Raw genomic sequence first — 25,259 nt, forward strand, 5'->3', positions numbered from 1 at the left:
AAACCAAGATTCCTGGGTGCTCTTAAAATATCAGACAACTTGGTATCACTGGTCCCCACTTCTACATGACAGGCACATCCATTTAGAGAGGCCTTGCCCTCTCCTGTTGCCCCAGAACCCCTCCTCCTTGTTGCCTTCCCAACAATTTCTGCACCAGGGGCATTTGTGGTTATGAATCCCACTTAAGACTTATGATACATTGTATGCATATAGTGTCTAGTAGCCAAGAAATGCTAGTGTTACTCTTTCATGGGGAATCACTTAACTACAGTGTTTAGAATGGGCCTGTTTTAGGGGCACAGGTTTTGATAGTATGCAGTGGTGCTGGTGGTCCAAACATGAAGGGGAGCCATGCTCAGAGACCCCCGGCTCACACTTACAGGCCTTCCACAGCTCTGGAAGGAGAGAGATGATTCCTTCCTGCCCCATTTAATGAAATGAAGACCAACCTGCCAAGAGACCTGTCCTGGTCAATACAGTAGCCATCAGCCACAATTAAATTAAATAATTAAATCACATTAAATTAAATATATATATATAATAAAAAATCAGTTCCTCAGTCTCATTTGGCACTCTGAGTGCTCAGTTGCCATATGTGGCTAGTGGTCACCATATTGAAAAGTACAGATATGAAACATTTGTGCTATCACAGTTCTGTTGGCCAGCATTACTCTAGACTGTAATCTCCACAGAGGGAGGACTGGGTATGTCTACTTCACTGCTGTAAATCCCATGCCAGGCCCAGAGCTGATGGAGGAGGCACTCATCAGTGGTTGTCGAATTAATGACTGAGGAACGAATGAATCAACAAGCCAACTGCCCACAGGACATACAGCCATAGGCTCCTCTGCAGCAACCTACTGAGGCAGGCTTTTGATGCGAAGGTGAGGATGGATCAGGCCAGAGGGAACCTCAATAGAATGCTGGAGTCCAGCTGCCTCCAAGAAGGCCAGCAGGGACCCTATAGGACAGAAGCCTGGAAAGGAAGCAATCACCCATGGTTGATCATTTGAGTCAGAAACCTGGGTTCTGAACATTCCTGCTGTCACTTTTTGTGAGGGCTCCCTCCTTAGAATCTAAATATCCCAGTGTCTGTGAGTGGAACCAGGGAGACCTCACTAACCCCTGGGGGTCAGTGCAGAGCAGCAGGGCTCTTCCAGCAGCTAGATAGGGGCACTGAGATCTTGCCAGTTACAGGGGAACTTCCCCAACAAGCCAGAAGTTAGTCTAGAAGTTGTTCCTGCCTAAAGTGTGTGTATATGCTGAGAGAGAAAGAGAAAATGATGAGGGAGACTAAGGATCTTGGTGAGAGGACATGATACAAGTGTGCTATGTATCTGCACACTTGTGTGTTTGGAATGTGTGTCTTCCTGCACCTCTGTGCATCTGTATGTATTGGAGGCCCGTGTGTGGTATGAGGAGAAGCTATGTGTAAAGAGAGATTGGCAACATGAGTATGGTTAGGGTCCAGTGTAGGGGAGTGGATTGAGGGTTGTGTGTGTTGGGGGCTGTGTGTAGCGTATGTGGTGTGGGGTGGTGAGTGTGTTGGGGTGTGTGTGTGGTATGTGTGGTGGAGGCTGTGTGGTGTGTGTAGCTGTGTGTATGCCTTGTGTGTATGTGGGGGGATGTTTATAGTGTGTAGTAGACTATATAGTATGTGATGGGCAGGAACACGTCTCTCATGTGGCCCTGCTTCATTTGCTCAGACCCCATGTGGGCCAAAGTTGCCCCCCCCCCCCCCCCCCCCCCCCCCCCCGCAATTAACCTCAGTCCTGGAGGAGAAGTTCTAGCTGTTCTGTTATGAATTGCCCTTCTTGCTTCTTGGCCCTGGCAGGGAGATAGGGATGGGGCCTGGGGAGGAAGCAAAGACCCCAAGAGACAGATAGGGAGACAGAGCAGAAGATAGGAGAAGAGGGAAGACCTGACCAGGCCCTGGAGACCAGGTGAGGGGCTGGGGGTAGGGAGGGAGAGTGAGAGAGAGCTGGAGCAAGCTAGTAGGGAGGAGAAAAGCAGAGACACAGTGGATCTGAGGCCAGAGGGGGAGCTGAGAGGGGGAAGAGAGCGGGACAGAGAGGAGAGAAAGAGAGATTGATGGGGAGTGGGGAGAAAAGGGAGAGCGATGGGGGCCGGCCAAGGCAGTGGATCAAAGGCCAGAGTCTGGCCCGCGTCCCTGGGGCAGGAGGGGGGAACGGGAGGGAGGGGCGAGGGGAAGGGGCTCCGCGGGGGAATTGCCGGGCGGGCGCTCGGGCGCTCCGAGCCGCGCGGCTCCCCGGGGAGACGGCAGACACTTTGCGGAGATGTTACTCCGGAGTTGGAGACGATGATAAATATGATAATTTGTATAAAATCTGAATGGGTCTTGTTTTCAGGGAGAATGCCTCGGATGATGAATGGGCCCGGCTCTCAGATAGATGGCTGATAAAAAGTGTATTGGATTGTTGAGAGCGATTTTAATTCTCATTCTGTACCTGCAGATGCCGCGGCCGCCGCGCCGGGCCCCCTCCCTCCTCCTGCCCACGGCGCGGGGCGGCCGGCGGCCCGGCCGGCCTCGGCGGCTCAGGAGGCTTCTGAAATGACTCTAATTACAGAGTTATTAATTTTAAGAGGAGGGTGAGCGGGGGGTTTATGATTATTAATCGAGCGCTGGCGCGCGGCGGGCGGGGCGGGGCGGGCCGTGGGCGAGCGCGCTCGGAGCGCGGAGGACGCGCCGGGCCCCCGGGGCAGCCCCAACCTCGGCGGGCTCCTCGGCGGCGGCGGCCTGGCCGGTTTGGACGGCTGCTGGCGGCCGAGTCCTTCTGCACGCATTCCGCGCTTCTCACCCGTACCTCTAATCCGACCCGGCGGTCCAACCTCTCAGCCTGGCTCGCTAGCGTGCGCTGCCGAGCGTCGGGTTCTGCGCCCCGGAGACGCGGCGGGGGTGGGGGTGGGGGCGGAGGCGCAGCCCCAGGCCGGAGAGCCGCGCGGCTCTGCTTCCGAGGAGGCGCTCCCACAGGTGCTGAGGAGTCCCCGTGAACCCCGAGCCTGTGACTGAGGCAGTGCGGGCTCCTTCGAAGGCCTGCGATAATAGCAATGACATTTACGAGAGTCCCACTGTGCGGGTGCTCCAATGCTTTAACTTCCCCAATGTTGAAGGGCTGTATCTCCCCATTTCTGAGACGGAGAAGCTAAAACTTGGAGAGTAACTTGTCCTCGGGAAAGGATATACTGACTTCAGGGGTGCTGCAGGCAGCACTCCCACAATCCCCGCACCCCCCCCCCCCCCCCCCCCCCCCCCCGCGCTAAGTACACGACAACTTTACCTGATGAAGACCTGGGGTGGAGAACAGAAAGGGAGCCCTGGGAGAGACAGCTCCTCTCTAATTTGCATCCGTCCAGTCCAGTCAGCCACCAGAGCTATGTGCCAGGGTCAGCCCAGAGTGATTTGGCTATTGCCTAACACCCTGTCCATCTTGGAGGAAGGCTTTCAAAAGCCCAGGCTGCAAACTGGGAAGCAGACAACTAAACATCCATAAGTGGCTTTGCTCTGTGGGGTTGGCACTTTGGGAATAATATCTTCCTGGCTACAGTGACTTTTTTTTTTTTTTTTAAGATTTCATTTATTTATTTGACAGTGGGGGTGGGGAGAGAGAGAGAGCATGAGCAGGGGGAGCTGCAGGCAGAGGGAGAGGGAGAAGCAGACTCTTCGCTGAGCAGGGAGCCCCCTGTGGGGCTGGATCCCAGAATCCCAGGATCCTGACCTGAGCCAAAGGCATGCAGCGGGCTGGGCCCACCCAAGTGAGCCACCCAGGCTCCTCTACAGTGACCTGTGAGTAACTCACAGGTAGGGAATTGGTTGAATTCCAGTATAAGAGAGAGAGAGAGAGAGACCTCTCCAATATAGGCTCAGACCTCCCCCCTCATACGCACACAGTCATTCCTGCTTCACTCTACCCGGGTGGGTTAAAAGACTGTAGATAGTTTCCACAAGCCTGAACAATTCCAGAACTTATTCAAGTTCTGTCTTTTGGCAAAGGTAACTTCTGCTCAAAGGGGGAAAAGAAGGACCTCTTGGGCCTAGAGAAGGGAGGGACCATAGGTAGTTCCAGCACACAGCCAGAAGGGCAGCTCTCTAGCCACAGGGAAGTCCATTCTGAGGACAGCCACAGTGCCTGTTATGTGAACCCAAGGGAGCCAGCAGAGAGGATGGGCTCCTGAATAGATTGCTCTGCGCTTCCCTGCCATTTCCAGGGGCACCTTGGTCCAGCTCACAGGGGATCTGTATGGGACAACCCAAGTCAAGCCTGGAGCAGGGGAGGTGGGGGGGCAGTTCAAGATCAATCTAGGCAACTCTTGGCCGTGGCTTCTGTTGAGGATCAGGATACAACCAGGCCTGATCAAAGGCTGAGTCTAGCTGGAGCTGAGCTGCAGGCCTGGAAGCTGGAAAAAGCCTGAGAGCCCCTAGAGAGGGACAGGCCTGGCTGGGAAAAATCAGAGTCTTCCAATACAAAGAGCAGCTTTTAGAGTAAAGCTCCCAGCTTCCTGAAGGGCTGAGTGAGGGCTGGTGGCCCTGAAGCCACACGGACTTGTCTGGCCTGGCCACAGAAGCCAGCTCTGAGTTTCCAGATGCAAAGGCCTTGGGCAAAGAAGAGAAAAGAGCATGGAGGTGGTGAAAGGGGCCTGGTGTGAGGATCTGCAAGAGAGAGGGGAGGACTCCTGTGTTCCACCAAATGGATGCCTTGAAGAAATCCTCTTAGACTCATTCGATCTCTAAGCCACAGCCAGTGTCCCTTCTCCCTCTGAGTTCCTTGTTGGTACCAAGAATATCTAGTATAGCCTGTGCTTAAGAATGTAGATTATGGAAGCAATATCTGGGGTACAAATCCTACCTTTGCTACCTACTCGCTCTGTGTGCACAAGTTACTAAAATGCACTGTGCCTCAGTTTCCTCATCTTAAAGTGAGGTTAATGATCATAGGTGTGGATTAATGGAATTAGTATGTGCAAAGCACTTAAAACAATGCCTGACCTGAAGTAAGCTTTCAGGCATGTTAGTTGTTTTGTTGTTATTATTAGATTTGCTCCAGTGGGGCACTGGGCCTTCCCTCTGGATTGATGATTTCTTCAGTGTATCTCTATATTACTGCTCTTTGTACCCCTGACACTCTGTGCCTGTGCAAGAGAAATGCTCAAATGAGTGCATGCAGAAGTCTGGGCCTAGGGTGGGCATGGGGAACAAATGAATATGGTCAGACATCTATGGCTAGTGGTTAATATGCCCTTCATTGAATACCATCCAACAATTCCAGAAGGCAAACATTCCTGTCCCCATTGTACAAATGTGAACACATAGGTGCAATGAGTTCAAGGGATCTGCCCAAGGTCATATAACCAGTATGTTTTAGAACTGAGAGAGGTGGGGTCTACCTCAGGACTACCTGGCTCCATTTTCCACTCTTGGATGCTGCCTCCCCTGTCTTCAAGTTAGTAAGAAGTTACCTCCTTCTGTAGTGCACATTGTTCTATGAGGCAGGCTTCCTGGTAAGGGTGCACAGTGAGGAGAAAAGTGTTGCCTCAAGACATGCTGCATGGATTTCCATTTCTGTAACCATTATGGGGCATATGGCTTAGTAAAGGAGGGGGATGGTAGTGTGGGGAGGGGTCAGAGTTGAGACTTAAGTTATTCAGAGACCTAGGTAGAACTTAATTTATCATCTTATCCCACAACACACACACACACACACACACACACACACACATTCAGCCTTTGCCCAAGTACTCACCATTCTGCCCCATCTCTCACATCTCTTCTATATCTCCCTCAGACTTTTTGTTTTGAGACCTTCCATCTTCTCTTGTTGAGAACAGTTTTCCCAGTCTCCACTGCTCTCTCTCTACCTCCAGCCCACTGTCTATACCTGCAGAGTGGTCTTTCCCTCCAAATTAAATCTTTTCCTTTCCTGCTTAAAACCCATGGCATCCCATGGCCTAAAGAAGAAAGTAGAACTCCTCAGCAAAAGTGTTCCTTGATCTAAGCCCTATCTACCTTCTAGTCTTATTTGCCTTGCCTCACCTCTGACTCTAATATTGGCCTCCCAGAACTCTTAGCAGTTCCCCAGTTATGTGGATTGTTGCTGGCCCCCACCCCATGTCTCTGCCTCTCTGATCTCCTTCTGCCTGGGAATATTCCACCCAGATGAACCCTGCATCTAGTGGACATCTAATGATCTTGCAAGGCCCCATCCCCTTTATGAGGCATTCTCTGACATCCTCTGTGTCCTAGTCATCCTTCTGGCCCATGTCTTGACACTTTCTGGAGTTTCTTGGCAAAGCTCTCTTTGCCACCCAACAATGTCCTCCTTGAAAGCAGGGGAAGTGTCTGATTTACCTCTGTAACCCCAGTGTCCATCAATGAGCATACCAAAGTGGACTGACCAACTGAATGATGCCCTGTGAGCTGGTTAAGCTTGGTTACTGCCTCCCTACTTTCCCCAGGCAAGGGGTTCTGGTCTAGGTATGTTTTGTCCTGTCTCCCCAGGAAAGTAGGAATGGACTGAACTGTCAGTCTTCTTTCTGAAGATCTTTTCCCACAAATCCTCTGGTCCAGTTCTGTGGCTGACCTGCCCTGTCAGACAAGGCAGGGCAGCAGGACAGGAGAGGGAGGAGGAGTAGAGTGGACCGTATCCACCCAGGAATCCCAGAGGTTGGAAAATTTTCCGCACTGGTCTCCAGGGGCTGCCTGGGAGGCCAGGAAGCCTTCCTCCCCTCACTCTCGGTCCCATGTGCATAAAGGCCCCCAACAGTCTTATTGGGGTCTCAGTCTCTAGCCCCATGTCTTGGGGGCACCACAGCACAGGGGTTTGCAATGAGTGAGACCGGGGAGGGACTCCCACCTATGTCCATACGGTGACCTCGTCAGACCGGAGGGGAGCTGCTCCCTAACGTCCTTGCTCCTTGCTTTCCCTTCGGTCCACATTTCCACTTTTCATTCCTCTCTGCTTCTCTTCTGCTCTGCCTACTCCCCCCCCCCCCCCCCCCCCCGCCTGCTTCTTTCTCCTCTTCTTTCCTTTCCTCCTCCGCACTCGGTGCCTCGGGCAGCTCACTGCGGGGCCTGGCCCCTAGAGCGAGCGGAATCTGCGCCGCGCCGCTCGGTCGCCGCGGGGAGGCGGTTCGGGAAATGCGCCCTCCACTGGCACCGAGGCGCGGTTCTCGCTGCGTTACTTTTTTCTCGAAGCTGAGCCCGGTGCGCCGGCCTGGGCGCTGGAGATCTGCAAGAGGGGGCCGGGGTGGCAAGTTCTCCGAGGCCTTGCTGACGAACGGGGGCTAGAGATCCTAGCTGCGGGGATGCTGAGCTAAGCGGCCGGAGCCCACCCGCCCCGGGTCCCCGCCTCCCTTGGCGCCAGGGCAGGAAGTCCTAGGCTCCCTGTGCGGCCGCGCCGGGCCGGAGAGACCCTTTGAGCCTTTTATCTCCCCATCCCCTTCCTCTGCCGTGGATCCAAAGTGACACCCCTCACACAAGCACCATGCCTTCCAGGGTCAGATACTCCTGTGCGCCCCGCGCCCCAGAACTTCAACTTGGGAGTCGGGTTCTGCGTGCGACCCGACCTAGAGCCCTGAGTGCGAAGGCTGCGCTGCCCGCCGGGGGCCTCCGGGGTCTGCAGCCCTGGCGGGAGATCCTTGGCCGCCGCGGGGCGCGTTTTCACTGCCGAGACTCAGGCAGGGTTTTTTTGTTTTTGTTTTTGTAGATAAAGGCATTTGCTCTTTTGGTTTTCTTTTATTTTCTTTTATCTTTTGTCCCCACCTTCTTAATCTGCCCTCTCGCCCGCCTTTCTTCTTTAACTTCTCCGTCCCCTCATTTCCCCTTTCTTTTCGTTTGTTCTTATTCCTCGCTCCTCGCTCTCTGCCTCTCTCGTGTCCGTCTTTTTCTGTATCTCCCTTGTTTATTTTGGCCCCTTCCCCGACGCTGGATCCCTGACTTTCTCTGGGCCGGCCTTCCCGGACCATTCGCTGTCCCTAGGCTCGGGTTGCGCGGTCTCTCTGCCTCTCCCCCCCCCTCCCCTTTCCACTTTTTCGTTCTCGCGGCGGCCCCAGCCTGGCGGGCTCGGGTCCGGCTCCCCCGCCGCCGCCACAGCCGCCGCCGCCGCCGCAGTGATTTATTCGCCTCACCCGGCGGAGTCAGGTGCTGAACCGAGCCCCGGAACGAGGGAACAGATTTCTCCCAGGAAGGGTTTGTGAACTAAACGATGCTAATTACGGGGTGGGGGACGCGCCGCCCGAGGAGGGGAGGCGCGCCAGGCCGAGCACGCCGAGCCAGGGGAGAGAGGCCGGGGCCGGGGCACGGCCCTCCCAGGCCGCCTCCCCGGCCTCCTCCCCTGCGGCTCTCTCCCAGGCTTTCGCCTTTCCCTGGGAACTTTCCTGTCTGAGTTAACTATTAACCGCTGGCGAGAGGCAATTTTCTTCGGAATTCAGCGATTTCCTTTCCGCGGTGGAGGCAGATTAACATGCAAATGGGAGATGCTCGGCCTGAGTCTGCGCGCGGGCGAGGATGCCTCCGTCCCTCCAAACAGTGTCCTTCGTGACTGCGGAAAAGTACAGCCCCGGCCTCCCTTCCCCACCCCCCAGCCCTCCCCCCTGCCCCCTGTCCCCCCCGTGCCGACGCAGGAAGCCGTGACCAAGCCGGGGCCGCGGCCGGTGCCGGGAGTGCAGGTGGAAAAAGCCGAACGCTCGTGCTTGGGGGCGGGGTTGAGGGAGAAGCTTTAACCTGGGCAAGCCCCAGGGACCTGAGATTCGCGGCTGGGCGCCGCCACCCGAGGAGCCCGCGGCCAGCACAGCCCGGTCCCTGCTCAGAGCCCCGCACGCGGGGACGCTTGCGGCGGCGGCGGCCAACTTTCCCGCCTCCGACCCGGAGACCGCTCCTCACTTCCTCCCCCTTCGCCACTGCCGAGCGCCCCAACACACACGCACACACACCCCGCTCTGGCTTGTGGCCGCTGCAAACTTTGCCAAACTTGAGCCGTCGAGCACAAACTCCTCGCCTTCTCCTCCTCTCCTTTGCCCCGGCCGCGCCTCCTGGTGCAGGGCGGGAGGGGTTCTCGGCTTCCAGACGTGGGAGCGGATGGTTTATGAAAGTGCCGGCCTGGCCTGGTAGGGATGGCAGCCCCTGCCTCCCGCCCCCACCCCCCCAGGCCGCCGGAAACCCAGCGCGTTCCGCCGCGGAAGGCGTCGGAGCTTGCGGCGCAGAGGCTTGACCCGGCACCGGCCGCCAGCCCTCGCCGCCCGGGCCTGCCCCTCTCTACTGCGTCGGGCGCGCTGGGGAGTGGAGTCCCGGCTCGGGGCTGCCAACCTCTCGCCAGCCGTCCTCTCCGCGCTCCCAGTCTTTCCAGCTGATTTCCCCCCAGCCCACGCCTGGGGTTAGCTCTCTCCCGCCCGACTCGCCGGCTCTGTCTCTGACGGGGTTGCCTCTGTCTCTCCCTGTCTCTCTGTCTCTGTCTCTCTTGTTTGTTTCGACGCGCGGACACTGATTGCGCCTTATGAAGTTCTAACTGGTTTTGTGTCAGGAAGATCTTTCTCGCTGCTACCCAGCCTGGCGTGACGGATTAAACATCAACTAGTTAAATAAAAATTAATATCAACTGCCTCCTAACTTCTAATGTCATGTTGTTTATAACTAATGAACTGATTAGGGGATAAACACATCACGAAGACGTTCGGCTCTCCTGCCTGGGCTCCGCCGCCGCCCGGTGCCCACTCCCCGGCGCAGCCTGCGGGCTGCCAGGCCAGAAGGAGGGGCGGGGGCTGGAGGGGCTGCGAGCTCCCGGGGGCTTGCTCCTCTGACTGCCTTGGTCTCTTTCCCGCTCTTTCTCTCTACATTCCTCTGTGCATTTCCTTTTCTCGGCCTCTCCTCTCTTCCTTTTCTTTCCTTCTTTCTTTCTTCTGCCTTCCTCCCCTTCATTTTTCTCTGGCCTCTGCTTCTCTACAAAGATCAGTCCATCAATCTGTCCCTGGTTGTGTCCATCTGTCTGTCTCTGTCTCTCTCTCAGTTGGTCTGGGCCCCCTTTCTCTGTGAGAGTCTACCTCTCCCTTCCCAGGTCCCCCCCCCATTTAGATTCATTTCTCCCCCAGCATAGAGTGTAATGATTCAAAGCGCCCTTCCGCCCTGCTACAAAGCAGGAGGCTGCCACCTTTCCAACCGCACCTAGTGAATGACTGCTACCCCCTCCTCAGCTATTTAGGAGAAAGAGGAGGGAGCTAGAATAGATGGGGATCAGTTTTTTATTTCTCTTCTATTTAATCTGGAACAGGAGGGAGAAAAATGTGATTTTTTAAAACTTTCACCTTTTCTCTTGTCCCAGAAGCAATTAATAAGGTTCAAGGGCTAAATTTATTTTTCAAGGAAAGAAAAACCGCTCTGGTGTTCTTCCTCCAGGGGCTTCAGAGCCCTCTCCCCACATACCCATCTCACCAGCCAGTCCCAGCCCAATCTGAGCAGCCTCCTCCAGGGCCCTTTCCCTAAAGATACTTAAACCAAATCACAATTGTCATCATGACAACAATAAGTCAGGAGAGCAAGTAATCACAGACCTGGCCTCAGTGATTTTTTTTTTTCCTAAGAAGCCACAACGTTTAAACTTGGTTTGCCCTGGACCGCAGGGTCTGACAAGACAATAACAACAGAAAAGGCTTTTAAAACCAATTTAGCACACGTGAAAATGTAATTCTAATGAAGAATCAATAGACTGGTGGTTCATTTTTCCTGGGACTCCTTGGAGAACCTGAGAGAGACTTTCAATCAATGGGGCGGGCAATGAGCAAAAGGGCCCCAGAGACAGTGTGGGACAGGGGTGGGGGCTGGAAGACAAAGAGAAGCAGAGGCTAAGGAAGGAGGCTGGAGAGAGGCTGAGGTACAAAGCTGGACCCTTTGACTGGCATCACTTTGCAGGCTTCTGGAGTCCCCAAGGCTCCGAGGGTATCAGAGCCAAGAGCTAAGAGAGCTCCTTCCTCCACTTGGTCCCTCTGGTATGCGACAGGCTACTTAGCACAATAGCCTCAGCTGCCTTCCCCTGGGCTTAGGCCCCAGCCCTGGCACTGCCCCAACCCTGGGCCCTGTGTTCAGGTAACTGTGACTGAGCTGGCTCAGGAGCAGTCAGGGACACTGATCCAAGTGTGTGTTTCCCCAGTTCAAAACACCTGGTTCTCCAGTAGGTGCCTCCCTGCTATGTGTGTATCTGGAACATTGGGGTCTCAGTTCTTGTCTCTGATAATACAGAAGAGAAGTGAATGTGTGTGTGGTCATACTCCACATTTTAGAAATCACTTGCACACAAGTTATCTCTTGAGAAACCTGTGAGAAGATGAGGTTACTAGCATTATTTTAAAGAGGTAACAAAGGCACAAAAGGGGCAGCCTGGGTGGCTTAGCAGTTTAGCACCGCCTTCAGCCCAAGGTGTGATCCTAGAGACCCAGGATCGAGTCCCATGTCGGGCTCTCTGCGTGGAGCCTGCTTCTCCCTCTGCCTGTGTCTCTGCCTCTCTCTGTCTCTCATGAATAAATAAATAAAATCTTTTTTTTAAAAAAAAGGTACAAAGAACCAAGCCACAGAAGGTGTAACTCAGCAGGCCCTGGGTATATGACTGGGGGCGGTTCTGAATAGGTGACAGGGGTAAGAGGATGTGTGTGTGAACAACTCACTGGTGTGTAAAATAGTGACTGCATGAGTGTGATTTGTGTGTGTGTGACTGGGGTTTCATTTATGCAGATTACTCTCCCATCCTTGTCCTTGGGAATGTTGCTCTGTGTATAACAAAAAGTATAAAGGAAAAAAAAGGCTTTTTTTTCCTTAAGTTTTTGTGTGCTTATAATGGAAAATCACTGTTCAATTTTTTTTTTAAAAGAAGAAGACAGAAAAGAAACACCAGCAAAATCTGATGCTTAAAATCACAAATGTTGGCAAGATGATAATTTTGCCAGGACTTTCCTAAAAAGGGCAGAAATTCTTGTTCCTGTAGAAAGATTTTTAAAAGTTGAGGAATCATGATACAGGTTTTGCCTCTGTGCCAACCTCCCCTTCCGGTCTCTGGTCACATAATCTTAACTAGAGAAATTTTTGATGAAATGGATGGGACTCCCAGAGAAGAACTTCCAGTTCCTTACCTAAGTGGGCTCAGTGGGCCTCATGAACCTGGTCCCTGACCTGTGCCTTGATGCCCTTCTGCTCAGGACCTGGAGGTGTGTGTACAGGAGACGAGGCCAGCCTTAGGCCCTTGCCTGCACAGTGGGGCTTACCCAACACTTTCCTTGGCAGCCTCTCACTGTCACTTGACACATGTAAGCAAGGCTGTATGAGTGTGGGAAGATGGATGAGTTAGTGGGGGTACAAAGTAAGTTATGAGAAGGGGATACATGGGAGCTGGGGCAGGGAACATAGTGTGATTATGTAAGTAGGAGTACAAGAGCATGCATATGAAGTAGTGTATGAGAGGTCTAAGGGAGAATTTGTGACAAGGGCATGAGGAATAAACTCCAGATTGGGAGGGGATTATGTGGACAAAGCTAAAGTGAGACTTTGACCAGGGCTGAAAGCATAAGTGTGTTTGGAGATGATGTGAATCTGAGGGTCCAAGAGACTGGTGTGAGGACCAGAATAGTTTGGAATGGTGTGGCTCAAATAGGTGGTGATTTGAGTGTGGCAGGAGCTAGGGAGGGGTCTGGTCATTCTCCCTTTCCTGAGGTCCCCATCATCCCCTTAAGGACAAGGAAGCTTAAGACTTTTTCTTTTTAGTGGAAGTTAAAGGGAGGAGGAGAATCAGAAGAAGGAGAAGAAGAAAAAAGGGAAATGGGAGAGGAAGAAGAGGAGGAAGGAGAGGAAGAGGAAGAAGACAGATGTAGGCAAAGACGAAGTAGGAGGAGGGGGAGGGGAGGAGGAGGAAGATGAAGGCAAGACGAAAAACGAAGAAGAATCCAGAATAGGGGGATCCCAGGGTGGTACAGCAGTTTAGCGCCTGCCTTTGGCCCAGGGCGCGATCCTGGAGACCCGGGATCGAGTCCCACGTCGGGCTCCCGGTGCATGGAGCCTGCTTCTCCCTCTGCCTGTGTCTCTGCCTCTCTCTCTCTCTCACTGTGTGACTATCATAAATAAATAAATAAAAAATAAAAAGAATCCGGAATAGGAGAGGTGGTGACGAATTTTAGTGAGCAGTTCCATAATGTATTGATGACAAGGACCTTCAGGGAACGATTATGTGTTCTGACAAAGTTGGGGTGCGTTTACAGGGCTTGGAAACTGAGGTTGAGACGGGGGCGGGGGGTGGTGCTGGCAGGCTGTGGAGCCCAGTAGTCGGTAAAGCAGAATGGGGAGAGGCTGAGAGTGGAGGGGTGGGGGCCCCGCACAAAGTTGGGGAGTGCCCGAGAGTGAAGACGCCCCTGCGTGTGAGGCTGTGCCGCTGACGGGGAGCGTGTGACAGTGAAGAAGAGGGGGTGGGGTGAGAGGGTGTGCCGGCATCTGGGCTGGGGATTCGGTCTCTGGGTGCCTACGGTAGCGCGGGTGTCGGTGTGCAGGCGTCTGGCTCCAGGCCTGGGTGCGTGTGCGCGCGTGTGCGCGGGGCGGAGAGCCAGGGGCTCCTCCGCGCGTGGCTGTGCCTCGGCGCGGCCGGCGGTGTGAGCGCGGGCGCGAGCGGACGCACAGCCCAGGCGGCCCGCAGCCTGGGTTATCTGAGCCGCTCGGTCTTGGGTGGCTGCGCCCAGATCTCGGGGCGGCGGCGGCGGCACAGGCGAGTCGCGCGCTGTCGGGCCGCGGCGGAGCCGAGAAGCGATACCCGGGCCCGGACGGCGGCGGCGGGGCGCAGAGCATGGAACAGCGCGCGAGCCGGGCAGGTAAGAGCGAGGAGCGAGCCATCAGCGCCACAGGCAGGGGGCGGAGGGCGAGGTGTGAGAAGGATGGGGCGACCCAGTAGAGGCAGACCTTACTCCTATGTCCTTCTGTGCTTGTCCTATGTGTGTATGGGGGGGCACTGTAATGACGGGGACTCTCCAGCCTCTCCCCACCAGTGGGACCTCCTGGGCCCTCACTCCCAGTATCCTCTAAATCTGCTAAAAACTTTCCACTCGGAAAACGTGAGTTTTACAACTCTTGGTCTCTTTACAGAACCGGGCTTTTCCATTCTGTTGTGCCTTTAGGACTTTATCTTTCCACTTTCCACTGCAAAAATGTTTTGCACAACTTCCTCCAAGTTGGGTGCACAAGGAAGGCCTTAGTTTCTAGTGGGAACTGAGTGTGGGTGGGTGTGCATATGTGTTAATGGATGGGGACACACATGTCTGTGGCACCTGTCTGTGTGTATGTGTGTGAGGGTCTCGTGTCTTTGAGTATGAATCAAAGTGTAAGCAGTGGTGTAGACCTGTCTGATGTTTGGAGAAAAGGCTCTGCCCCCAAAATAAACAACTCAAGGGAAGACTGAGGAAAGGGGAGGGACGGCAGGTGCCAGGGGACCCAGGTGGGGAGAAGAATCTCCAACTGCTGACCCAAAGGGCTATGGGAGTGGAGGGCTGTTCCTTTTCCCCCCCTCCCTCTCTTCTCCAGGCCAGGCAATCAGCTCTGTTTGCCCACTAGGTGCCCTAGAAGTAGCGCAGGGGTGGGAAGTCAGGAACCCAAGTCTAGTTTTGGATTGCTGGGAAGGGAGAGGGTTGGATCAGTTTCCAAGAGTTTTCCAAATAATTCCACAGAGGTCAAAGACCTACTCCAGGCCCTTTTTTGCCTCAGCCCTCACCTTTTCCAAAGCCAGTCTCCCCTTTTTCATCAGTCCCCACCAGCTCAAGATCTAGTTCTTTCAGCTGATAACCCAGTTTCCACTCTCAGCATTGGTCTTCCTCTACACTTCTTGTCCCAGTCAAGAAGTGCCTCCATTCCCCCTTGGGGGCTTTGTACCTACTGGGAACCTGGGCCCCCAGGAGTGCCAACTGTGGCCTCCTGGGCTTTTAGGGCTCTGGGCCACCCCTCCGCACCAGAGGTTTAAGTAGGGAGATCAATAGCAAACAGTTGTAATGATCTAATTAATTATGGCAAAATTAAAAGCGAGTACAAAATCAATCTCTGATGGTGTTGAAGATGGAATTCAATTGAGAGCCCATCTGTGCACCCCCTCGACCGTATAAATATGCAGCCCAAGGACAGACCTAATGGCTGGGCCTTCCTGGAAACCTCTCTCCCCCTTTCTTCCTCCTCTGTACAAGGCTTCTCCCTCACTCACTGCATCTATTTTGCTTCCTACTACCTCCTGCCCCCACCCCTCTTTCTTTCCCAGTCCCCCTGCTCAGGCTCTCGACCTACCGAAACTCCCACTTTTCCATTTCCCCTCTCTGGAGGACGCTCTTTCTGCCTGGCAGGCCTGAGGTGCATGGACCTGGTTCCCAGTCCTGGCAAGTCCCCCGCAGATGCAGCCGGTCTTCCTCCCCAGAGCCTTGGAGAAGAGAAGGCAGAGAGGTGGGGGCATCCCTGAGCGCCTGTCAGGACCCTCGTCCCAAGTTTCTGGGCCCGCGGGTTACTCCAGGAAGGACCAGGGCGCTCACGCAGGGTCGCCTGCGCTTACCTGCGCCAGGCCTGATAGCCGCTCTCCACCAGCTGTGTCCCGCACTCCTTTTCGCGTTTTGGCCGGTGCGGGGATCGCACTCCTGCCAGCCTCGGCTTGGAGAAGAGTGGGGAGGAGCTGCGGAGCTGGGCAGGAGGCAGGGAATCCACCGTTCTCTTCCAGGCGGCCCCACGGAGCCCCGGAATCTTCCGCCCTCCGAGCCGCTTTCTGTCTTTCTTTCTCTTTTCACTGCCCCTCCCGCTCCTGGGTCCTAATTCCTACTTTAGGCACGTCCGTCCGGGGCACCGCTCCCCAGGGGCTTCGCGTCCCCCCCCCAACGGCCCCCACGCCCCTTTGGCTTCAGCTAGTTCAAAATGACAATGACACGCGCGCGCGAGCGAGCGTGCCTGGCTGACGCCCTGGCGCAAGCGCCACAGCCGGGTTTGCGAAGGATGCGGGTTGCATTTAGTCTCGCTGAGCCAGATCGGAAGCAGCGAAAACCACCAGGATAAGGCGAGGTATGGGGGAAGGAGAGAGAATCTGCAGCTAGGCCGATTGTGGTCTTTGTCCATCGTCCCCTGTACCCCCAGAATCATAAAAATAAGATGTTTATTTGATGTCAGCTGGCCTATCCTGGCTGGTTATCTGGCTCCCTGTCGCAGGTCCCCTGCTTCTCCCTCCTGGGGCTCTGGGCCCACTGCCTGGCCCTGAGTTCCCAGGTTTCTTTCTGCCCTCCGAGACCCCTCCCAGTCCCGGTCCTGCCGCCGGGCCCTCAGAGCCTGGGGGAGACACAGCCGACGCTTCTTCGCCTTCTCTTGCTAGGCCTCCTCACCCCCTTATTAATTGCTGTGTTGACCTGCAGGATTGATTAGCCGCCCCTCAGGAAGAGGCTGAGAAGGCCTTGGCCTCGGAACAGCCTCGGCAGAGGGCAAAGAGAGGAGGGGGAGGTGCTGGATATGGGTCCTGAGCTCCTTTCTCAGCCCCGCCTGGGACACAGCTGTTTGCCCAGACCCCCTTCTCCACCCCCTCTCACACACACCTTCCACGCACCCTCTCACACACACCTTCCACGCAGCCTCACAACACACTCTCGCGATCCTCTCACCCAGAGATGTTCAGCCCCCTAGAAGACCCATCAGAAATTCTCCTTAATTGATTTAGAGATGGACAGAGGCTTTCTCCCTCCATTAGTCAGTTTCTTCAAATGTTCGTTAGCCGCGGGTCTAGACCGCAACGCCGGTCCAGACGTGGCGGAGAGAACTACTGGGACCCAGGCTTTTTTCTGTCCAAGATTTACTTTGCATCTTTTTTATCCCCCCCCCCCCAACAGTTACAGAAAGTTAAGAAATAATCCTGGATGCAGTGACCCTTAGAGTCTCAAACCAAAGCACTTTTTCCAAAAAGAGCCCTTGTCCTGGCTCCTGAGGGATTCGGTGCAGCCCTTTTGTTTCAAGTTCGGGGAGTGAAAGGCTCTGGACCACGGAGGGTGGAGGGCGGAGGCTTTCAGCCGCCTGGGGCGGGTGGGGGGGTCTAACCCTACAGCAGAGACCCTCCCTCCTCCCCACCCCCACCCCCGCCTGCCTAAACCTGCGCGCGCGCGCGCGCACAAACACACGCGCGCGCGCACACACACATTCTTTCCTCTCTCTCTCTCTCTCTCTCAGGCCCCCACAGCCCCAGCAACACCCCTCGCCCCGACCCCAGGCCACAGGCCCACGGGCCAGGCACCCGAGCAGGAGTGAGCCCCCAGACGTCCCGGCTCTGGGCTGGGGTGGACGGAGGTGGCAGGAGTAAGACAAACCTCAGCGGGTCCCCGGAGAGACCCCTGTGCCTCGGTTCTCCCCCGTCTCAGCCAGCCCCACTCTCCCCGGTTTCCCCCTCTCCCCTCCGCTCCGGTCCTTTGTCTCCAGCAACTTCGCGGCGCCAAGCAGCTTGTCCCCCGCCTTGGCGGCCCTGCCCTTCGCTTCCCTGTTCGGTTGGCGGGGCTCCCCCTGCCTTACCCGCTCCCGGCTCTGGCGCGTTCTCCGCCTGCTCCTCACATCCACACCGCTGCTGGGAGAGGAGGAAGGGAGGGCGGGCGCGCCGCGGATGGATCCGACGGAGCAGATTTGGGGCTCGCTCGCAACTCCGGGAAAACTCGGCCCGCCGGGGTGCTCCCGCCCCTCTCCAACTCTTCCTCAGCGCTGCGGAGCTGCGCGCCCTCGCCCGCGTTTGGCCCCTTCCTTTCCGCGGACGTCGGCTGCGGCTCTTTCGCTCCCCGCTGGCCTGCCCGGCATCTGCAGTTGCGCTTCCCACCCTCCGCCCGGCACTCGGCTCCCTTACGGCTGCCCCCTGCTACCACCTGCCCCTTACTCCGCAGCCCCCTACGTCGCGGTGGCGGTGGCGGGGAGTGGCGGGGAGTGGCGGGGAGCGCCGGGGCGGTGCGGCGCTCGCCGGCACCGTATCCCTCCACCCCAGCCGGGTCAGGCTTCGGGCTCGGGGCCTGGCGGAGAAGAGGGTTAATCATTACTTCGCCACCCGCACAGCTTCACTCGCACTCTCTCACCCGGGCTTGGGGAGGAAGGGAAGAGGTAGTTGGCCGGATGGGGACCTCGGCTTCGCCTGAACCAGCCTCTTCGGGCCATCCAGAGACAGGTGTCTTCTTTCCCCCAGTACTCCTTTCATGTCCCCTTTCTTCCCCTCTTCTCTCCCCTCCTAACACGTCTCCCCTTCATCAGGCCCTCTCCCCACTGTCTCATCCCCGCTCTGGCTTTGGCAGGTTGACTGAAGGTCCTGGGAGGACCAACTTTCTTTGTTTGGAACCAGACTGGACGGGATTTCCTTTCCCGAGTCTCTGCGAACGGGCCAGCCTCCGCCCAACGGTTTTGGCAGACTGGCCCGAAGGGGACCGCGCCTGAGGCTACAATTAACCTGTTTGTTGGGGGGTAGGGGGTAGGACTTGAACGGATCCTCTAGCATCTGCGCTGACACAGCGGGGCGAGGGTGCGGGAAGAAGTGAGAATGGAGTGGCAGAAAAGACAGAGCAGAGTGGTAAACATGGACAGGGTGTCCTATAGTCAATAGAAGGGGGAAAAATCCTGAAAGGAAGGAACACAGGAAAGGAGGCAGCAAGGAATCCTCTTGTTTCCTTTACAGGATAGAAGTCGGATGGAAGCACCACCCCTTGCCCTGCCTAACCAGCCTAGGATCCTTCCTTCCCTCTTTGTGGAAGGATAAGGGTTCAGAAAACTGGGCACTTATTCCTTAATCTACCACAGAAATGTTTGGTTCTCAAAGTGCATTGGTCCATGGAGTAGGCAAGACAGGTAATCATGCCTATTTTACAGGTGAGAAAACTGAGGCTCAAAGAGGGAAAGGGACTGTGAATGTGGTGGCTGGGGCCCCTTCTCCTGGGTTGTGGGGCGAGTAGCCCCTTTAGCTGCGCAGAGGTCCGGGAGTGTCTGGGGAGGGGGGGGACAAGCTGCCTGCAGATCTGAGCTGGGAGTACCTCGGCCTCTGTGGGCCTCTGGCCTCCCACCCTCCGGCTTGTGCCCTGTTACACAGGGCCCTCCACTCCTACCCTGTAGACCAACTAGCCCAGTTTCTCCCGGTTTGACTATTTTTTCAGCTCCCCAATCGGGTGGCCCACCGGCGGCAGCCACCTGGCAGGCCCGTGCCGCTAAGAGGCCGCTTTGGTGGCCAAGTGGCTTGCATTGTCGTTTACCCTCAAAGGGGCTGCGAAGGGCCGGGCAGGTCGCTGGGACCTCTGGCGTGGAGCAGCCGGGTTAAAGGGGGAGGGGCCGGCGGGGGATAAAGGCGCAGCACGTGCGCCCGGCCTCCACAGGACCAACAGACCGAGCGGGCGGGGCCAGCCGGGAGGCGGCCTCCCCCCGGGCTTCACGCAGGGAGCCCAAATATTGGGAACAAAAGCGGGAAAAGAAGAGTGAGAGCAGGAGGGAGGGAGGGAGCAAGAGAGGGAGCGAGGAAGCAGAAATTAGGGGGTCTTAGATGAAAAAAAAAAAGAAAGTAGCTTTAGGGGGAATGTGCCGTGGAGTGTGAAATTGCAGCCCATGGTGCTCCATATTGTACCAGAAGCTCTTCCAAAAAAAAAAAAAAAAAAAAAAAAAAGCCATCCTCCAACGTGACCAGAGGGCTAGGAAGGGGGAGGGGCGGGGAGAGAATGGGGAGGAGGAGGGGAGAGGGCTGGGCGGGAGCCGGTCTGGCCGAGCTGAAGAGGGGCCCGGTGCTTGGGCGGGCTGTCTCGGCTCCGGTCGCGGAGAGTTGGGCCCCAGGGTGCGCCAGGACCCAGAGAGCGAGTGGGCTGTGGCCTTCCCGCACTTGGATTGTCAGTGAACTTTCTTTCTCTTGGCTTTTTTCTCTTTTCTGGTGGTAGTAGTGGTGACTTCCCAAACTGGCACTAATTCAGAAAAGAAGCTTGGCTGCAAAGCTGCTACTCTGCTCTACCTTCCTCTCTTCCCTCCGTTTCTGCTTCTCTTCCCTTCACACTAGTTTTTCCCCCCTTGGTTCTAAACAGCTTTTTCCCCCCTGAACTTTAATGCGTTTAATTTGGTCCGCGCTGTGGGGAGCATTTCCTAGGGAGATACATTTAATTTCGGAATTTCTAATCCCCTCCCTCAGAGGCCCAGTCCTGGCTCCCTTTGCCACTCCCCAGGAGGTGGAAGGAGCCCGAGGAGGAAGAGGACCCCATGCCAAGGGGGAGGAGCACAGCTCCCTCGCTGCCCCAGGCCCCCACCTCCCAGGCGCCTCCCCAAACTGTTTGAGGTTGGGGGGGGTCTGGAGTTTGGGTTCTGGGCCTGGGCCCTGCCTGCAGTACAGTGGCAGCCACGCCTCTGCCTTTCCTCACCCCGACAGAAAGCTCTGGGCCAGGGAACGGGGAAACTGGAAAAGGAGCAGAAGGGTGGAGAGGAGAGCTGGTACAAGTGGGGGCAGCAGAAAGGGTCTACATGAACACTTCACTTCATGCACAATCTACCCAGAAATGCATCTGGTAGCTCTGAGCACTAGTCGTGCTTGGCTTGGCTTGGCTTGGGATGCCTGTGTATGTGTATATTTGGGGTGTGGGGGAGGAAGTCAACGGGGACCCTGTTTCTCCCACACCTACACCTGGCAGTGCAAGCCCTGGGCAGAGCAAGCCCTGGACAGCGCAAGAGTTAGGCCAGCTGCAGCTCAGCAGCCAGGAGGGAGGCAAGGGCTAGAGCACCGGGAGAGCCTGGCGGGGAATGGAGCGGAGACGGCGAAGGAACGGAGATCCACAAGGAAGATTTATTGGGCAGATCAGATGCACAGAGGCGGCTAATGAAGCAAATCCCGAGATGGGTATCAGAGCAACTCCCCAAAAGTTTATTTGCCTTTAAATTTCCGCAGGGAGGCGGGCGCCTTGTTTGAAGTGTAAATGCCCCTAGGTTGGGGGGTGGAAGGGCCGCTTTGAAAACACCAGAGAGAAAAGGTTCATTTAGAGGCAGACGGGAAAAGCAACCAACCCTGACAGGTCGGAGCCCGGGTTGTGTTTGGGGTTGGGTTGTTTTCTTTCTTTCTCTTTCTTTTCCTGTTTCCTCTACTTTCTTCTTCCCTTTTCCCCTTTCTTGCTTTTTTCTCCTTTACTAGATTGTATAGAAGAAAAGGAAGAACAGGAAAGGGAGCATCAAGAGGGAGAGGCCAGCGTCTGGAGAAAAATCTGTAGGCCAGCCCTGGAGCCATAGGAGAAGGCACAGCCTTGGCCAAAATGTTTCTAATCATCAGGGATCATTGCTCTTTAACTTTCTAGACTGGGGAATGGGCTGGAGTTGAGGAGAGCTGCCAGGGGCTGGCTTAGTGGGAGGGTGAATGTCCAGCTAGCGCAGTGCTGGGAAAGGGGTCCCAGAAACTGGAGGTGGGTGGGGTGGGAGTGATTCTGGAATCTCAGAGGCTACCTGGGAATTGGACTATCATGGGAGAGTCTTCTCTCCTCAGGGGGTACATGGGAAAGATAGATGTGTAAGTATAACTTCCAGCACACTTTGTGTATCAAGTCCCCAGAAGTTCCCTTTCACAAAATGTGAAATCCCTCTTGCCCAATACTTGATAATGCCTGTTGTCTGCATCCACATCTCTTTATAGTACGTGTAACACAGAGATATGTCTAGCTGGTTCTAGAAAAATCTGTGAGTCTATGTGTGTGTGGAGGTGTGGGGGGTGTTCTGGGCAGTCTTATTCCTCCAATAGTTCAGACTCCCCAAGACTTATTAACTTCCTGGACCAATATGGGGAGACCTGGGGCAAAGGGCTCCTTCATTTCTGAGCTCCTCTCAGTAAGGATCCTTCCTCTATCACCCTGTTTCCACCTCAGTCTTGGTTAATTACCTTCCTGAAGGAAGCCCAAGGCTGTACCAGGTAATACCACCTGAGAGCCGCTTTCTCCTAGGCCTGGGAGCCTTTCGCTTTAGGCTGCGAGGATCTGTATTTTCCTTTCTTTAGCTCCCCACACGAAGTTAGTGCGTGTACGTGGGGTTGTGAGGCCAAAGCAAACCCGGGAGCGCCATCTGCAGGTCTCTAGAGGAAGAGACTGACCTTCGGGGCTGGACCCTGCGCCTTCACCTTCCAGCCCAAGGGAACCAGCCCAGCCGCCCAAGGAAAGCGGGAGCGAAGGTTGAGAGGGAGGAGACTGGCGGGGAGGTTTTTTTTACCCCCTCCCAGAAGTTACTCTGCAGGTGGATTAAGCGGATCAGGCTCAGGAGGCTCCAGGAAGGGGGGCAAATGTCAGGATTCCAGCCGACTCAAACCCGTAAGGAGTGGGAGGACCAGAATCCTGTGGGACTGAGCCTGGCTGGATCCCTGCCCGAAGATTAAGGGCACTCAGAACACCCGGGTGCAAGAGGCCCAGTAGGAGTCTCCTCCTGGCTGAGTGGGGCAGGGGCGGCCCCCATCCTGGCTGCTGCCTGGGCATCCACCAGCGGGACAGCGGCGCGAGTCTGCGGCTCTTTCGCGGGCACCAGGGTCTGCAGGCAGAGGCCAGAGGCGCCTGGAGACTGGGCAACCAGAGCGGAGCGCGGGGCTTCCCTGAGCCGCCCTTTCGCAGACCCAGGGAAGCGGGGGGAGGGAGCGAAGGAGGGGGAGAGAGTTAAAACATCAGCTGAAGTGCCAAGATGATTTATGAGACGAGGGAAAATATTTCATAAAGATCTCCCGGATATTCTGTACTTAACCAGTTAGGAGACAAAGGGCTTCTCCTGCCTGGTGCGTATGAGCGGACCCGAGCGAGTGCGGACGAGGGCTGCGGAGGCTGGGCCAGAGGCTCTGGCAGGAGCGGGGCCGGGCCGAGCGCGCTGCGCCTCCTGCGCTAGCTCCGGAGCCGCCGAGCTGGCAGCGGGCGGCGCTCAGCCTCGTTCGCAGCCTCTTCTCCCCAGCCGGGAGTGCAAACCTCGTCTCCCGCGTCCTCTGCCGCCAGCGACCAGTCGCTCTGCACTGTCTCCTTCCCCAAGCCCTTCTCCCAGGCCATCCGAAGGCCCAGAAGCCAAGTCCCCGGGCTCTCCCACCGTCCGCTGGGTCCCACCGAGGCAGGTGGGTCCTCGCTGGAAGTCTCCAGCTCCATCCTAAACCGAGCGTTCTGGGCTGCCCAGAGCCGGATGGCCAAGGAGAAGAGGGAAGCCCTCCGCGCAGCCGCGCGTGGGATGAGAGAGGACAAACTGCCGGGCACTTTGCCCCGGAATGAGAATTGGGGGGTGCGTGGGTGGGGAGGTACCTCAGGAGGGAAAGGCGAAAGGGAAGGACCAGAGAGAGGAAGGAAGAATCAGGAAGGAACGGAAGGGAACTCAGGGCTGAGAGGAGGGGGGTTAAGACTAGGGATGCGGACCGGGCTTGGGGCCGCGTGGCCCACGCGGGCACTGGCCGGCGGATGGCAGGGCTGGGTGAGTTGGGACTGGGAGCCTGGCTTCGGAGAGCGGCGCTCCGCGGCACTCCGTCGTTGCCTGAATATTCATTAGACTGGCCGCTCTTTATCCTTATCTAACGTTTATCTTATCGGCGAGTTTCGTTTCTCTGTGTAGTTTTAATCCCGGGCTCCCCTTTCCCCTCCCCCTGGCCCGCTCCCCTCCCTCCCTCCCTCCCTCCCTCCCTCCCTCCCTCCCTCCCTCTCTCTCTCTCCCTCCCTCTCTCTCTCTCCCTTCGCCCGCCGCTCCCTCCCTCCCTCCCTCCTGTTCCCTCCTCCCCTCTCCTCCCCTCTCCGGCACCGGAGTGACAGGCGCGGGGCCCTCCTCGCCGAAGCTCGGGGCTCCGGCGCTGGCGAATCACAGAGTGGTGGAATCTATTGCCTTTGTCTGACAAGTCATCCATCTCCCAGCGCGGGGAGGGGGAGGGGGTCTGGAGGGGGCTTTGCAGCTTTTAGAGAGACACACACCGGGAGCCGAGGCTCCAGTCTCCGGCCGAGTCTTCTCGCAGCCGCAACCCACCTGGGGCCAGCCCAGTGCTGCCGGCGCTGCTCGGCTCCCTCCCTCCCTCCCTCCCTCCCGGCCCTTCGGCCGCGGCGGCGTGCGCCTGCCTTTTCCGGGGGCGGGGGCCCGGCTCACGCTCTCCCCTCCCGGAGGCGCCCGCTCGGACATCCCGAGGATTGCTACTTCTCTGCCAACTTCGCCAACTCACGGGCACTTGGAGCGGCCCGGCTCCCCGCCCGGCGCCCTCGGGCCGTCCCCGCTCCTCGCCCTCCCAGACCGCCGCCTCTCGGATGCCCGGGATCCCGGGGAGCGGAGCGAGCCGCCTCCCCCGCCCAGCCTCAGCCCTGGCCTGAGCCGCCGCGCACGCCATGCGCCCCCAGATCCCCCCGGCTCGGCCCGCCGCCCTGCGGCCGCTCTGCTGACCGCCCAGCCCCGCGCCCCGACGGTGGGAAGTTGCGGTCGCTGAGGTTGCAAGCTCCGATCCGCCCGGGAAGCGTCCCCGCGGGGAGCACAGCGCGGCGCCCCCCGCCCGCCCCGCCGCAGCCGGGCTCCCGCTCACCTCCCCCCCTCCCCAACGTCCCTCCCTTTTCTCCTCAAGTCCTGAAGTTGAGTTTGAGAGGCGACACGGCGGCGGCGGCCGCGCTGCTCCCGCTCCTCTGCCTCCCCATGGATATGCACTGCAAAGCAGACCCTTTCTCCGCGATGCACCGTGAGTACCGGCGCCCGGCTCCTGTCCCAGCTCGGGGCTCCCCATCCTAACCCTCTCCCGCCCTGTCCCGTCCCAGCGCGGCCCGGGGCCCCTGAAATCGGGTCCCATTTTGGAGACCGCACTGGCTTCTCCAGCCCCCCCCCCCCCCCGTTCGCTCTTCCTTTTCCACTTGTTCCCCTCTCTTCTTCAGTGTTTCTAAAGCCTCGGGTTTCTCTCTTTTGCCTTATGTCACCAATACTTCTCCCTCTACCTGCCTTCCTACCTTCCCTGGTGCCCATCACCTGTCTTCCTTCTTTCCACCTGCTCCTTCTTAGGTCATCATTCCACAGCCCCTGGCCCTCGCTCCAGCCATCCTACTCCCTTGTCACCCTCTTGCCCTGGGCTGGGAGAATAATTGGCAGGCAGTTTTGAGGGGTTTGTGTTGTGTTCTCTGTTCTCTCTCTTTCTCTCTCTGTGTCTCCCCCACCCTCCATTCATCTCTACCTTTCTCAAACTTAGAGAGTGGTCGTCCAGGAGGAGACTCCTAGCATGGGCAGCTTCGGTGTCAGGACAATCAGGCAGAAGAGTGTGGGGGTGGGGTGCCCCCATCTGACTCTCAGCTCCCAGCAT

General features: G+C 56.8%; 2 protein-coding genes across 8 annotated transcripts in view; both read left to right on the forward strand.

Annotated features, from left to right (window-relative positions):
* Nucleotides 1-8,490: 8,490 nt before the first annotated feature.
* Nucleotides 8,491-18,802, forward strand: LOC125753955 (uncharacterized). Its single transcript, XM_049103662.1, has 5 exons — nt 8,491-8,565; nt 8,638-8,698; nt 9,162-9,349; nt 13,462-13,845; nt 18,672-18,802. Exons 1-5 carry the CDS (start codon nt 8,491-8,493, stop codon nt 18,750-18,752), a joined length of 789 nt encoding a protein of 262 aa, XP_048959619.1. The 3' UTR covers nt 18,753-18,802.
* Nucleotides 18,803-23,715: 4,913 nt separating this feature from the next.
* PAX2 (paired box 2) overlaps nt 23,716-25,259 on the forward strand; it is an 82,791-nt gene continuing 81,247 nt past the window's right edge. For 2 of the 7 annotated variants that reach the window (XM_049103657.1, XM_049103656.1), the window contains exon 1: nt 23,716-24,650. In XM_049103657.1, coding sequence (XP_048959614.1) covers nt 24,608-24,650 — 43 coding nt within the window. In that variant the 5' untranslated portion in view covers nt 23,716-24,607. The remainder of the gene's footprint in view (nt 24,651-25,259) is intronic. The other 5 variants (XM_025466917.3, XM_049103658.1, XM_025466916.3 and 2 more) reach the window with 4 other exon arrangements.

This window comes from Canis lupus, chromosome 28 (genome assembly GCF_003254725.2).
Source record: "Canis lupus dingo isolate Sandy chromosome 28, ASM325472v2, whole genome shotgun sequence".
Lineage (NCBI taxonomy): Eukaryota > Metazoa > Chordata > Mammalia > Carnivora > Canidae > Canis > Canis lupus.